At 47.4% G+C, this 16,063-nt stretch overlaps 1 protein-coding gene across 1 annotated transcript in view; it reads right to left on the reverse strand.

Annotated features, from left to right (window-relative positions):
* The window catches only part of LOC119403157 (sodium/hydrogen exchanger 10), a 32,881-nt gene extending 17,127 nt beyond the window's left edge, over positions 1 to 15,754 (reverse strand). Inside the window, exons 1-12 of the mRNA XM_037670105.1 lie at positions 15,667 to 15,754; positions 13,382 to 13,636; positions 12,364 to 12,558; positions 9,888 to 9,998; positions 8,131 to 8,392; positions 7,062 to 7,205; positions 5,565 to 5,730; positions 4,373 to 4,454; positions 3,399 to 3,688; positions 2,299 to 2,393; positions 1,534 to 1,594; positions 402 to 533 (exon numbers count right to left, since the gene is read on the reverse strand). Of these exons, the coding sequence (XP_037526033.1) occupies positions 402 to 533; positions 1,534 to 1,594; positions 2,299 to 2,393; positions 3,399 to 3,688; positions 4,373 to 4,454; positions 5,565 to 5,730; positions 7,062 to 7,205; positions 8,131 to 8,392; positions 9,888 to 9,998; positions 12,364 to 12,558; positions 13,382 to 13,636; positions 15,667 to 15,754 (1,881 nt within the window). The remainder of the gene's footprint in view (positions 1 to 401; positions 534 to 1,533; positions 1,595 to 2,298; positions 2,394 to 3,398; positions 3,689 to 4,372; positions 4,455 to 5,564; positions 5,731 to 7,061; positions 7,206 to 8,130; positions 8,393 to 9,887; positions 9,999 to 12,363; positions 12,559 to 13,381; positions 13,637 to 15,666) is intronic.
* Positions 15,755 to 16,063: the final 309 nt, after the last annotated feature.

Here is a 16,063-nt window from a genome sequence, read left to right on the forward strand (position 1 = left end):
GGTACATAAGCAATAAATTTCTGAGAAAGCGAGAAATAACCCCACAGATCATGGTGAGTTTCAAAAATACAACGAATCCACCAAACTACAGTGTTGAAGAAACAAAGAAAGGAAAGAAAAAGAAAGGAGAAACGAAAGATCGCGGCAAAGCAACACAACAGGTGTCAACAGTATATGCGTTTGATGACTTAGAAGTTCCTGCTAATTCATGTCCCGTGATGACTGGGCACCACACTTTATCTATGTGTATGCTGCCAACTGCGAAAAAAATGTCCTTATAGCTGGCAGCCTGGCCTGCGCCGGCAGAACAGGCCACGCCTTTCGGTTTTTAAGGTGAGCACATATGAAAAGTCGTAGGCGATTTCACATGCGTCGTATAGAAACGCCTCTTCATTACACACCTGCGTGATGGAGTTGGAGAGCAGGTCCATCTCGACTATGCTGGTCTCGGTCTCCTCCGTGCGGGCGCTGACCCGGCCCGAACTGCGTCGCTCGATGACCTCGGTGCCCGCGAAGCGTTGGAGGATGTTTTTCTGAAGAAGGGAAGGGAAACAACGGATAGATCAGTGAATAATGGGGTCACCATCGTCATCATGCTCAGCCTGTTTATGCCCACTTCAGGAAAACGCCTCTCCCAGTGACCTCCAGTTTATTCTATCGAATGCGTTTCCCATCCCTTGGTGAGCATTACGTTGCTATTAATGTACACAGGTTCTGTCTTACGCATTACGTGGCTTGGCCAGGTCGAATTTCTTTCGCTTGATGTCAACTAGGATGTCCGCTACCACTCTCAGCTTTTCTGTCACAATAAGCCTCCCCTCTCTCTCTCTCTCTTTCTGTTGTTAATTTGTGCAATGGTTTTTCGATAACCGGATGAATAAGAAATATATTCTTTCTTTTTTTGCGACGCGCATAATGTTTCTGCTTTAGTAAACAGAAGTTTAAGATACCGGTAGGCTAGTTCGTTAGTCGTTTTAAAATATGGCAGTGCACACAAAATCAAGATATGGTACGCGTAAGCCACAAGCACAGCGCTTGTGCTTGCTTCTCAAGTAAACCGACGTCGTTTTTGATGTGCGCTGCTGTACTCCGTTGCAAAGAGTTGCGGCATGGTCTAGTTGGTGATTGGCTGAGGAGGGGAGTAGCGCGAAAACTATGCAACGAGTGAGTAAGCACAATTGAGCAGTTTTCTTCATAGTTACTCGTCCTCTGTACGGTTTTAGTGCTCTACCGCTCAGCAATCATAAATATTACTAATTAAAAAATTTTGTTTCAACGAAACCTGTTGCATTAAAGTCCCCAAACTACGTATGTCAAGGGCTACAAAAATTGCTGTTATTTATAATCAATTAATCTTTAAAACAATCCACTCTGAAGAAAAAGAAGAAGACGGCTTTCGCCTTCGAGTTATCTTATGCGAATACATAAGGGACCCTATGACTTTCTATTATGATCACCGTCACAGTTTCAGTGTATCATGAAAACGGGTACAAGTGTTGCAGAATAGTTTGTAGTGGATCACTATAGACTCACCAGTGAGTAGATCCAAGCTGGCACCGTTATATACTGGGTCATCATGTCGATGTTCAAGTACCTGCAAAACGTACGCTCGCGTTTTAGTAAACAAAGAAAAAAAATACAGCTGGGCTCGATAAAAAACGCATTATTGAATAATACCATTTTAAGAAGTTGAATGTTAGGCTATTTGGCATTTTGACGTTAAATTCATCGTAGATAGCGTAACGAAACGAAACTACAGAAAAGAAAACGAAGATGGCGCCCGTGTTCTTCCTTTGTCTTGTCCTGTTTCGTCGCGCCATCTAAATTTGATGTAATAACTAATACCACATTGTGGGGCATTTAATTGGCATCGGTGAAGAACTCTGTGGCTTGTCCTCCCTATTGTGTTTTTGGTCGTGCAAGTTCCGCTTTCTGGCACTTGTTTTTTTTATTTAGAGCTAAAATGAAGTAATGCGTCTTGTGCACAGAATATGTTATGAATGAACAGTACTAACTGATAAGGGTTGTTAGGGTACTTTTGTTTTGCACAAGGTACTTAACTATAGGCGTAAGCATGTTTCTCCATTTAAGATTGGGGGGAGGGTAGAAATATAGTGAAGCGGTTACGGTTTCACCGAAGACCCCTTCCCTCTTCCCAACTCCTCCCACTCGGACCCTTATGATCAAACACAGTGGAAATACGAGGTAGTAGGGGGAGGGGTCCTAGACCTGAGCTATGCGTACTTAGTGGTCTATATATAGACCACTAAGTGCACTATAAGTACGAAGTATACTTACAGCTCTCTTTCCAGAGGGTACTGTAGGGCAGCTAGGATGGTCGTCTTTGTGCGCTTGTGAATCATACCGTCTTCGTACTGCTTGTTGTAGCACACCTGCGCGAAAAAAAAAGAAACACCGGTTTTATTACCGATGTTTTCAATTCCATTACGACGTATTTTTCGTTATTTTAAATGCGATTTTTTTTTTTTTTTTTTGTAAGCAGGGCGGTTTCCGGGTGCATGAATGACTCACGTTTCGCTTCGAAGTTCGTACACGTTAGCGTTAGAAAATTGAGAAAGGTAACGCACCATAAAAATATGACGTCACAATATCTGAACCAATCAGCACGAAGATAGGGCACCTCTTGTTTCCATCATTCCCATGCTGTCTCGGGTATCTTGATGCCCAAATTACTTGTTCTAATTTTGTAGAAAGCTGCATAATAACCGCAAAACGACAAGCATTGCTTGCTCACGCTGGCACCGGCGCTTCATTTCCTCCTAGGGTTCTTCACATATAGAGCCCATGCGGCGTATGAATAAAATTCGTATGGCGACCGATGAACAGCGCGAAATAGGAGATGTAGGCAGAGAATTTTCTTCTAAGTCAGCGCGTGCTAAGTTTTAGATTTTCGTTGTCCACCTCCTTATTTTCTCTTTCTGCAGTCTCCGTGCAACTGCACGAACACGCCCAACTTGGCGCACTTGCCATGTTAACTCGGCGAACGTGGCCTCCAAGATCGCTAATTTGCAACCTCGAAGGCAATGACGGGTTCCATTGCGCGCGTCCCTTCGCGTTAAAGTAGTTAATTAATGCATGGGCTCAGAGATCGGGCACCCACAATCGAGGATTGGATTTATGATTAAAGGCAGTAGGCGAGCAAACACTGACACAACAGACAAATCAAGGGAGAAATCAGTTTACGTTGTCCTGTCTTCTCTCGTGTGGGCGTGTTTATACGCTTATACCGTCTTTTATCTTGAATCACTACTGACTAGATCAGCTTTCTCTCATAATAAGCGGAGTGGATGATGGTCACTCGTGAGGCTGTTTGGAATCCTGTAAAAGCAACAGGCTGAATTAGTTCACGCGTTGAAAACACAGCCACGTATACGTACCTTCTGCAACCTTAGTATGTTGGTGTTGGCGTTGTGCTTGGCCTCGGCTAGCGTGTCCTCCCGGCGCTGTAGCGAGAGGCGTGGACCGAGGGCGGTGCGCTCCGTCCCGGCGCCCGCCACCTCGGCGTACGGGTTCTCGATGAAAGTGTGCAGCTGGACCCACTTCCAGTCGGCGCCGCTGAAGTTCTTCTCGCGGCGCTGCTTGTTCGTCGACTGCTTGGCCGTGTTGCGTAGCGCCGTCACCACCACGTTCATGTTGGCCCTCTCCGCTTCCGACATCTGCACTAGGCCTAAACAGGAAGAATCACGAGGTGCCTTGCAGACTTGTCTTTGTGGAGTCAGGGGAAGAAAGATCGATAGAGAACAGTACGATGGAATCAAGATGACATGAAACTTTCTTGGGTAAGCCCTTGTCGCAAATCTAGACCTATGGCTGTGTGTATGTAGACCTGCGTGTATGGCTGTGTGTATGTAGACCTGTGTAGACCTATGGCTGTGTGTAATGCACACAGAGGTGCACAGAGGAGCCTGTGTCACAAGGACGACAGCGATGCATTCGTGCTAAGGGATGCACAATTCCTGTTTACGACGAAATCGCTCGTGCTTTGAGAATTCTCAAGCCTAGCCTTTTTAACTACTACCATACTCGATGCTGAAGCCGCAGAAAAATGTGTATGCACAACCGTTCTTGTGTAGGCTAGTTGGTTCGTGGACATTATGGCAGAACAAAGCAAAATACAGGACCGTGAAAACAGGGGTGTAGTCAGAAATTTGTTTCTTCGAGGGTGGGTGGGGAGTTCATTACCCTTTATGTGTGTTCGTGCGTGTGTGTAGGGGATTGAACCCCCCACCCTTGGCTACACTCCTACGTGAAACACACAGGACACAGCGCTGACATGTGTCCTGTGTGTTTCGCGGTTCTGTATATTGCACTGTTCACCCATAATCAGAAATAAAAAAAAATTGTTGCTCACCCAATGTCCACATCAGCTGGGGTAGACTGAGGGTGTTTATGGCTTGTACCAGAAACACCAAGCCCAGCCGTATTGCGTCCTCCTGCAATCAAGAAGAAACACGCGTTGCAGGAACTCTAGCTCTGGAATCTGGATACAAAAATTGTTGCACATGCGTGCAATTTACGTTTACTGTTTCCGGTAAACCCAAACGTTTGTGGCATAATTTGCATGGCCCAATGTCCTGGGCGGAAAGTAGGGAAACCTTTATAATAAATAGAGTCTCTGTCTGTACATCTACAGAAATCAGCGTATATACACGAATCGGAAAACACTTTTGAACCAAGCTTGGCAAAGATGCAGAGCTCGGTGATAAATTTTTCATTTTCTTAATGGCAACGTGTTAGCAACCTCCTCAGCATCTTTAAACAGCTGGCGATCATGACGCACATATGACATCGCCTCTGAAACCTTTGAGCGCGACGCAGCCATTCACGTGGGCTGCCTAAGAGCCACTTTTGTTTTCAACATCCGGGTTATGCTACCTTTCCAGCTTTCAGTAACGGCCGCATTTCTTTAAATGTCCGAATGAAGGAAGCAAATTTCGCGAGCATCATTACGCGTTAACTCACATTTCAAACAGATAATGTACAAGGCTTCATACGCTCTAAATGTTTTCATTGTCGTTAATCTATATTCATACAAGGTACAATTCTTAATATGATTCGCTTAGCTGGGGATATTTGCATATGGTGAGGCAACTAACCATGCACCGCGCAGATGCTGCTGCTTTGCGCCACTTTCAAACTAATACATTCTCCAACCTTGCGCTTCGCCACGCTTTTTACCCTACACACTATCCTGACCGATGTCCTTTCTGTGGAGGACATCCAGGCTTGTACCATTCCACGTGGCAATGGCCCGAACCACCCGGCCTACCTAGAATACTCGTTCCCCCAACACCCCCCCCCCCTCCACCTCTCTTAGTGGGAAGCCGCTCTTTTCAGCAGAGCCCTGGACGACCAGCGACGACTGATTGACCGGGCCAGCCGGACTGCAGCAGTAAATGGGGCCCGGGACTGAGGGCTTCATCCTCTGGGACTTCACCAGCAAAACAAGCAGAAATAGTTTTCACTGCTAATACTACTTAAGTGGTGAGGCCACTATTGCTGAATCCCTCAGGGCAAAAAACACGTTGCAGCGTAGGGCGTACCCTGAGAGCCACGCTGACGTTGATGTTGGAAATCCACGACGAGAGTGAGAAGCCCATGATGACAGCGCTCTTGAAGTTGATCCAGACCAGAGCGACGCACTGGCGCCAGTTGAGTTCGTAACCCGTCGAGCAGAGGACCGGGTAGAGCACGAGCACCATCAGACCCCTGAACGTACCGATCGCGTTGTGAAGAGCACCATATTAAAGAAAAAAAAACTTAAAAACGTCGATACGAGTATAATGCGCACATAGGGGGGGGGGGGTACTCCGGATTGACGATCAGAGATTTTTCGGCGAAGTTGTATATGACAGCGTGAAAATAAAATTCGACCGTCCTGTGCGCGCTAAAACTCGTAGCGCGTATGCGCCACAGAGATCAGGCCATCTCCACTACTCCCCACCGGTCCACTAACCATGAAGGGAACACAAGGGCGGCAACAACCAATTAATACTTCTGGACAGACGTAACCAATTAGTCAGAAAGACATTAATGAACCGTCAGGATTAACCCAGTGATAAACACAGGGGCTGCATGTTTCAGCTCGCTGGTTAACCGTCTGTGCGGTGTACCTAGTCGGTGGTTTATAACGTAGTCTATAGTAAGCGAGAATTCTTGCATTTCGCCCCTTTAGTGAAAGGCCGTCTCCGTGGTCGGGGATTGAATCCGCGTCATTCGTGCCTAGCAGCGCAACAGGATAACACCTAAGCGACGACGGCGCGCGATGTTCCCTATCTTAGGTCGTGAATTCTTCCGGCCATTGTATAGTCACTTAATGCTAGCCAAACTGGAAAGCAAGAGGAAACGGGGTTGCCAAGTACGAGGTGAATAGGACAGAGGGAAGCGTGTCCGAGAGCCAAGTAACTTGTGCCACTGACCCTGTATTCATAATATATCCAGAGCTATACATCTACTGGACGGTATACACAGCAGATGCAAAAGCAGCAGCACCGTTAGGAGCAGCAGCAACAACAACGAAATTTCTTTTGAGGATTTCCGAAAGACGAACGACGAATCTGCACAGGTCTGTTCTGGAGAAATAACTCTACTCCTCACAGTACAAACACGGGAAACGACTTTGCGCATGTATTTGACCTTCAAGCTCAGCAAACGCCCATTTCCTCCTCTTCCTCCTCGCGCATGCGTCGTCATGACAGTAGACATGCGCAGTGTGGGTTTGGTCTCTTCTCCCGCGCACTATTCTCCGTCGGTCGGCGAGAGCCGCCAGCCGGAGGGCGCGCGCCTCGAGACCTCAACCCCTGTCACGTGACTTCCCGCGCCCGCAATACGAGGAGAAGTATGGACAGGGTGCTGTGGCATGCTTGCCGCGGTAGTTGATGCCATGACTCCCTTCCTTAACCGTGTTCAACTCCGGCATTTCTTGTTAAGTTGCTTGTTCGAACTAAATTTTAGCAGAGACGCCGAGGCGTAACTTTCCCACTTAGGCGGGGGAGATGGACTTGCCGCGATCTAATATCAAAGATCATGCCTCTACTCGCCTGACGATGATCTTCGCGGCGTACGTATGACCCAAGAGGATGACGTCATCGGCGTCCAGGTACCCAACGGCGTCACGGCCTACCTTGAAGGCGGCCAGGAACACGATGACCGTATTGTACGTGTATCGAAGGAGCATCCAGAACCTGTCGAGATTGGAAAACGAGGCAAAAAATAAAACGCATCCCTAGCCGATCTGCTAAAGTTTTTAATAATGTATGCGAATTCACAGCTGCTTAATCCAGCTATGTATAGCAATTTGCGTTTGCTTTCACAAGTAATTCTGCTCTGAAGCTCCCTTTAGCTTTAGTTAAGGAAAAAAAAAAAGAAAGTTTAAATGGTCGATAAAATTACTCTGGAAGGACCGGCCGTGTCCTCACTCAAGAACATGATGCAAGTACTAGCTCTGTCACTTCATGCAGCTCGTATGGACCCTTTTGAACGGAAGCCTTTGGCGGTGCTCAGTCACCGTGAAGCGGCGCACGCGACAAGCACATCGTGTTGAAACGGAGGGAGCTCACAGAGTTTTGTACGCGTAGAAAGGAAGCACGATGCCGTTGAATCAAGGAATAGAATTAAGTACACTGAACCATGCATTCGAAAGCCCAAGTTACTACACCTGTCGCGTTTTCTCACAGAGAAAAAAGAAAAGTGACGATTTGCAAAAATCCTAGTTGGTTATCCTGCACTTTTTTTTTCTAACCAAAAGAGTCTCGTTCACAGACCGCTTCTGTACTCTCTTTGTGCATTTCACTCCACCCAATTCCTGAGAAGGTAGACGAACACCACAAATGCGTTTCAAGTGTTGCAACTGGATTGTCACGTCTCATAATAACTGATAAGCCCACTCATGGTCTCAAAGTCAGAAAAGTGGTCTGTGAAGGAAAGCTTTTGATAAGAAAAAGCCATGCAGGAAAGCCAACTCAGAGATTTTTGCAAATCGTTAATTGCGACGTGATCTACGCTTGAGAGTGTTAAGCCGTAGTTGCTAGCATGAAACATGAACCTTAACATCGAAAACACAACCTTCCTGCCTAAGTGCAGGCAGAAGCGTTCTGATCGGAGCCTCACTTTCGCAACACTATCGGGTCCATGATTGTCGAGGCGCTGTGCGCGCTGGCGGTGAGTGCGAGCGCGATGATTGACGTCACGCCGCTGCCTAGGAATGCGTGCTCGGCCAACAGGAAGGTTAGGTAGACGGCGCACAGCGAGACCAGGTAGGTGATGGACACGTCCTGTGACAGCGCGATCAGCAGGTACGCCAGAAGGTGGCCCACGAGCTTTCCGAACAAGGGGCCCAGTACCAGGGTGGTCAACACGAACACACCAAAGTCTGCGAGCGAAATTACGTGGTGTACCTTTAAGTGTTTAGAAATGTGCCGGGACGGAATGGCCCGTGCACCTTTATTTCAATATTGAGCGAGGATACTACACTTAAAACTCGATCGAACGAAACCCGATTTTACGAAGTTCCCGATCTAACGAACAAACTTCCATTACCCTGAAAATATCAGGAGGGCTCAGTCTTGTCTTCAGCCCGAATTAACGAACTAATGTGGCCCCCAAACACTATTAAACGAAGTTTTTACGGAAATAACTGCGTGACGAAGCGCTGATGTTCTTGTAATTTTGACCAAGGCGGTTTTTTCTTCCAGCGTGCGCTCTATCGCTATCACACTAAGTATCTAGGCGCCCTAGTCACAGCCCTAGCTTTACTTTAACGAGGCTGCACGCCGCGTCTGTGCACTGAACGAAGGATTAGGCCGCCGGTAGCGCTCTTACGTATACCGGATGGCGCTTGTGGATGGTGGTTACGTACCGGAGGGTAGTGGTTTTGGTTATTTTATGGTTTATGCAACAGATAGCACTGATGATCTCTTCGCATATATCTCGCTTAGCCAGCTCGCACAATTACTGCACTCGTTCTCCGCGTGGTAGGATATCGATAGCCTGTTATAGCTCCACGTGTCTGTCTACCTGGCCTGCATCGCCCGAACATGACGTCCCTTATGCCTCGGCCGCCCTCGGGCCTACATCGCGGTCTTTTCTGACGCGCAGGCGTGAGTTCCTGGCAAAAAACAGTGCCGTGGTAGCTTCTGGGTGTCGCTACGTTACAATTTCGGATTTCGAAGGATCGAAAAATCGATTTCTCAATTCTACGAAAGTCCCGATTTAACGAAATGCAAATAAGGCAGAAGTTCAGGGTAAGATGGAAACTTGGAAGAGATGAGAATTTGTGAACATGGGGTTTCGCTGGAGCCCACGTTTCGACAAGCGGACTTGACTTCTTCATGGCTGTAACCGGCTTCTTCGAGGCAGAAGCCTTGAAAGAGACAAGTCCTCAATTGCCGAAACGTCGACCGGCTCCAGTGACTCCCCGTGTCCATGAATTTTCATCTCCTCGATCTAACTAAATAATTTGAGCGTGGTCACCACTTCGTTAAATAGAGTTCCAATTGTACTGTGTTCGTTTCAATAGTTTCAAACAGGATGTTTTATTGAGAGAAGGTGTGTGACGAAAAAAATTATTAACACGGCAAGTTGGGCGAGTTGGTATCGAGTGTTCAGAAGTGTGGATACAGGATTTCGCGTATTCCGAAAGTGGAGGATGGGGGGGGGGGGGGGGGGGTTAGCTTATGGGAGTCCTGATAACTAAAAAGCTAGCTTCATTCACCAACTCCTTTGTGATGATCCACTGGAGCTGCTAAATCACTGGGTGCTGCTTTGAGGCTGTTAAGTTATCTGAAAGTGTTTGCACGTTTACATCCTGCCGCAACGTACTGTACAAGACGCTAACAGGGGAGAAGAAAAAGTCAGTTTCGCCTTACTGGAGAAGCTAAACTCCTTGACGACGGCGACGATGTTGTAGACGAACCAGAAGAACGACAAGCCCACCAGTGCCTCGCCCATCACCAGGGTCTCGAGGATGTGGGACTTGGCTGCACAAAAAGGGAAAAAGATGCGAATAAAACGCACGTACATGCGTTGCGAAGAATATCGTACTGTAATAGAAACTATTATAACATCGCAACAAATGTTGCTGTACGTAGATATACAACTTGAAAGTAATGCTAAAGCAGGAGTGAACGGAGAAACAAAAGTATTCAACGACAAGCTAGATCCATTGCAGTTACAAATTAGCCGTCCATCATCAAGACGGTAATCACAGCATGACTTTGTGTTCCCTCAAAGATAATAACAACAAGGTTGTAATACTTTAGCTACTTTCACACAATCAGGGGAATATTCCGGTCGTATCTTTATAATATTTCACGCAAAAGCCTGAACGTTCGTACGAGAACATTTCGACTGCCCCATTACATCTATTGTAAGCATGGACACAGAAGTGAAACCCAATTATAAAGTGTTTAGAAGTGGATACAGGATTTTTCTGAAGAGAGGAGGAGGGGGGTGGAGGGGGGGGGGGTCTGCTTATTGGAAGTCTGGTATCTGAAATGAGTGTGGGGCGTCAACAACCATACTCAGATTCAAACATTGAAGGGAGGGGTAGGGTGCAGAACATCCGGAACCCCCTCTCCACCCTTCTAGATACACCCGTGTGAGTGTTACACCAATGTATTTTACTCAACGAGCCTCTGTATTGTAGCTTACGACTTCAACAAGCAGGACACTTATAGAAATGGGTGCCTAACGTTGTTGTCACAAGCTTTATCGTGGAATCCCAATGGGTTAGCTGACCATGTTCTTATCATGACGTTTGTTACCTTGTCATAAGGGTAAAAAAAAACGTATCGTCACGTATTCAAATACGTGACGATACGTCTCTATAGATAGAAGCACCAGCTCTAGTCTGCTCCGCAGGCTTTCTTTGCAGCGCATTTACAGTTGCAAGAAGCGAAAGAGGCACGACTCACGCAACGCCCTGCTCAAGGTTAGAAAAATCAGAATGCTGAAAATTTTTTTTTGTAGCGTTAGCTACAGTGGCCGAGGCGGAGCAGTTTTGAGTGGTAGTTCGAGAGCCGTGCTGCGCATGCGCAAGGAGCGGTGACGTCACACGGCGCACAGCTGACGCACCGGAGCCGCCGCCTCTGCGCGCGCCTCGCCGATCTGCGCATTTCAGAGGTGTGACGTCATATCCGTGGCAGACGCATTGGCACCGGCGTACGCCCAGCTCTGCGCCTCCGTTGCGCAGTGGCCGTCTGACGCTGCGCCGGAGCCGCTTGATAGCGCCTCTCATTTTGCGCGCATATGTGTCAGTGGGGGTATACATGTAGCGGGGAGGCGGTGGAGGGAAAGAAAAACGGAAGGACAGGGAGGTTAGACAATTGTGAGTCCGGCTGGCTGGCGTTTGCCAGTGTGCTATAGCCATGGAGCAGGAGAGCGCAAATGCTGCTAAGCGGCGCAGAAGAGCAAAGAAGCTTGACAACCAGGAAAGCTAAGAATAATCAGCTGAACCTTAGCTAATGCTACGTATATTCTGGCATAGCCGAGCTAAGCCACACCAAATTTTTTATTCAAAATTCATTGGACAACTTCAAACAAAAGCGGCCCGCCAAGACATAACGCATTGAATATGAGCAAGTAATTGACTTATCAACTAATTGATATTGTTTGGCACCGCAAAAGAAATCATAAATGCAGGCATGGGAACTTTTGTGAATATCCGTGAACATGCAAAGTTTTTTTTTAAATGAAGCACAGCAAACGCAGCTTATTGCATTCCCCCTCCCCTGCCCTCTTTTAGAAGAATGCCGTCGTCCCGGCCAGGGATCAAATCCATGACCTAGGACATAAGTAGAACAGCCAAGTTTGAATACACCGTTGAAGGTCAACTGATTACGGATCGTACATGTACATTAGGCATTGATTCATATTTTGGTAAGTACGACTTTACTGTCACGTGATTGTGATTGCCCTGCCACCCTCCGAAAGCTTTCTGCACCTAACGTGGTTTTGCACCGCCTCCGGGATCTGCCCTTTGACCAAGCTACGATTTCCTGTGATGATGTCATCATGTGACGTTACGTCACAGTGACGTCGTAATGACGTTACAAATTTTGACTATCAGCTGTGAAGTCATGGTGACGTCATCATGTGATAATTTTAAATGAACTAATTGTCCTGACCTCTTTCTTGTGTCCGTGTTTGCACGCCCTGTCTCTTTTTAGAGAGGATTTTTTACATCCCTCGCGTATAGTCCCCGACGCCGCGGGACATTGACGCCGATGGTCAATTTTCGCGTTTTATGAGGCATCTAGAGCTTTCGCAGTAAAACTCGCGTGGTATATATATGAATGGATTAGCGAAGCTTGGCCATAGAAAATACATGGCCGATTCGCTTACCTGTGGTCAGAAATTGAATCTCCGTGTAAAACATCGGCTCAGGGCAGCAGACTAGGAAGCCCATGAGCGCCGATGTCGCGGAGTTGTCCCCGAGGCCTTCTCGGCCACCGCCCGCAGAGTCCCGACCACCGATGCCTTCCTTGCTTGACGGCACCATGAACGTCATGTATAGCACGAACATGCAGACGCTAAGCACTGTAAAAGGTCGGTAAAACAAGTGTAGGCGTGAGCTTAGTGTTGGTGCATGAGATCGTTTGTACATGATACCTAATGCCTTCGGCCTCTTAAAGGGCCCCCTAAACTACACAGAGGTTAAAATTTAGTTACGCTTTCGCCGTTGTGCACAAGTCTACAACGATCACCTAGCCGCGAGAATTATTCGAAAAGGTGCCGTAATGTCGGAGTTACACGCGTTTGACGATCGAAATGCGGCCCTCCCTTGTTTCGCTCTTTCCTTCGCTACGCTCCGTTCGTTCTCTCATATCTCGTTCTGGCTGAATGTTCCTTCTCGCCGTGCGAGGAGGATAAGCACGGAGCGCAAGTACCTGCAAGCACACAGACTCCTTCTACTGCTGACATGAACAGATTCTACTGGTGACGTCACGACCAACTCTGGGCATACCGAAAGGTCAGGAGACGAACACGGGATATTTTTTGGCGCGTCCGCTGAGCGTAGCACTGCCGCCTTTGACACTGTTGATTGTGACGGCATTTCGAACTCAAGACGCTTGTTTACTGGAACGTTGGAAAAAAGATCGGAGGTTTCTTAGGTGCCCTTTAAGTCGCAATAAATAAAAAGAGAACGAATGGCATCAGGCAGAGGCGGATACAGGATTTTCCCGAGAGGAGAGGGGGGCAGTTTGTGTGAAGTCTGATACCTAAAGCTGGGTATTGTGCCTAACACCCATATTGAGCTTATACATTCAAAAATTAAGTGAGAGGGGTCAGGACATCCAGACCCCCTTGCCTCACCCCCTCATCCCCCCCTCCTGTTTCCACCTGTGGCACTAAGGCCTACCGAGTCCCACGCCTCCTAGGAGCACGCACTGCCAGAAGCAGCGCCAGAAGATGTGGTACCGCACGTTGAGCGTCACCGTGAACACCAGCACGGGCATGTACAGGTGCAGGAGCTCGCCCACGTTGGCGTCGGTGACGGGCAGGAAGGTCTCCTTGTCTCCGTATCGATTCACGAGCCAGCCGGCGAGAAAGCCCCACAGCACCGTGACGGCCACCACCGGCAAGTTGATCACTCGCTTCACCATGCGCAGCACCGCTGCATGCAAAGAAATATAAAAATTAAACGCTGTTCTGCTCGACGCGAAAGCTGTAGGAAGTGCGGAACGGTGATTCGCCTGCCGTTCGGCGACGCGGGCGTTCCAAACATGCAGCCTGCTCGGTGTCTATGGCGGGAAAGAAAACCATTTCTCAAGTAGTGACGCCCTTTCCCCTCCTTCTTTCCCTCTGATTCGTTCACTCCTCATCCTCGCATCACTCCCTCTCTCCCTCACTGCCATTTCACACTTTCTTGCTATACTATACTATACTATACACGTCAATGTGATATGCCCACTTTCTCACGTCCTTGCATACTATACTACACACGACTGTTATGCTCTACCCTCTCCCTTCCTCATTTCCCTACTCCTCACACTCGCATTACTTCTCAGCCTCACTTCCCTTTCCCGCCACCTTGCTGTACTATACTACATGGCTACGCTATACACGGATGCGCTGTACATGGTTTCGCCAGCGTGACAAGCGTCATGACGCATTACACGGCGGCTGCGGGGGCCCCTAAAGTGCTCCGCACTTGTTTCAAAACGACTGGAATATTGTAGTCAGACTTCCGGCAAGGGGGGAGGGAGGGAGAGGGAAAGAACAAGCGGGGCATGTCCCTTCCCCCTCACTAGTTTGTCACAGAAAGAAGTGGCGGAAGGGGGGGGGGGGCGCCATTCTCGGTATGAACCGTTTATTTTGCAAATTTGAAGTGTACGTCACGACGATGACAATAAGCAAAAGGAAGCGTATCACACACACAGAGCGCCTTACACTTCAAGTAGGCTCAACCAACACGACCAGTCTGCCATTCTTACATCGTTTATTTTGCAAGCAGCACTGGTCACCTTGTATATCTCAGCTCAAATGACGAAAAATTAGCTCTTCCGCTGTCGGGAAAATGGGGGCAAGCGATGCGTGGTGTTGCTTGCATACTACTAGCTAGCTTTCTTTCTTTCTTTCTTTCTTTCTTTCTTTCTTTCTTTCTTTCTTTCTTTCTTTCTTTCTTTCTTTCTTTCTTTCTTTCTTTCTTTCTTTCTTTCTTTCTTTCTTTTTCTTCCTTTCTTTCTTTCTTTTTCTTTCTTTCTTTCTTTCTTTCTTCCTTGTCCGCCGCGGTGGTATAGCGGTTAGGGTGCTCGGCTGCTGACCCGAAGGTCGCGGGTTCGATCCCGGCCGCGGCGGTCGCATTTCGATGGAGGCGAAATGGTAGAGGCCCGTGTGCTTAGATTTAGGTGCACGTTAAAGAACACCAGACGGTCGAAATTTCCGGAGCCCTCCACTACGGCGTCTCTCATAATCATATCGTGGTTTTGGGACGTTAAACCCCAGATATTATTATTATTATTTCTTTCTTCCTTCCTTCCTTCCTTTCTTTCTTTCTTTCTTTCTTTCTTTCTTTCTTTCTTTCTTTCTTTCTTTCTTTCTTTCTTTCTTTCTTTCTTTCTTTCTTTCTTTCTTTCTTCTTTCTTTCTTTCTTTCTTTCTTTCTTTCTTTCTTTCTTTTTCTTCCTTTCTTTCTTTCTTTAGCAATGCGCAATGCTCCACCCTAAATGTTTCCACTGTGCCGGGAACTGAACCTTCATCCACGTGCCTATAGCAGCGCAACACTTAAGTTGCTACAGGCAATAACGACGGCCGTGCGTTACTATCCAGGAAACAATGAAATACGGCAACGTGAAATGACATGTCTACCTCGATAAAAGGTCAGAGCGCCGTATCAGAAACGGCTGATCGCCGAGAACCCAGATATTCAGAGAGCATCAATTGCTGCAGAACGGCGCATACATATACGGAAGGACCAGAGCACATTCAAGAGCCGCATTTCTGTACATCGTCCTGGTTTTTCGCGAACTCTGCCGCCTCCGTCGCCACCGAAATCTGTGACTTATGACAAGCTTAGCTTAAAAAACCCATAGCATGTTTGCAGTCATTACTACGACAGAAAGAACAGTGTAAGCAGTGTTAGGCGTCACTCCTGTTCAGCAGGCAGTTCTGCTGTGCTTTTCTGCAGTCTGTATATCATACTTACAGGACACTATCACAACGAGCAGTAGCAGCAAGGTGCCGTACTCTGGCAAACTCTCGTACGCGGCGGTGCTTGTAGCCGGATCCTCCATTTCTGCAAGTATATTTGCATAAGCATTGCATTACTGGTGCCAAAAGAGCTCACAAACCCAAACACCACTTCGAAGAAAAGCAAATGATTAGGGACGTGCGAATGGTGAAATTTAGGACTGAATCGAATCGAATACGAATCGAATAGTATTCGAATAGTTCTCAAATAGCAACTATTTTCAATATAGGCCTGCAGTTCTGCAACACTTCATTTATAACAAATATTCACAAAATTAACATTATTGTTACATATAACCGACGAAATATGACACAATTATCTAAACTAAGGTAAGCTCCCATACAGTGCGACT

The sequence above is a fragment of the Rhipicephalus sanguineus genome, chromosome 8 (assembly GCF_013339695.2).
Source record: "Rhipicephalus sanguineus isolate Rsan-2018 chromosome 8, BIME_Rsan_1.4, whole genome shotgun sequence".
In the NCBI taxonomy this organism is placed as follows: Eukaryota; Metazoa; Arthropoda; class Arachnida; order Ixodida; family Ixodidae; genus Rhipicephalus; species Rhipicephalus sanguineus.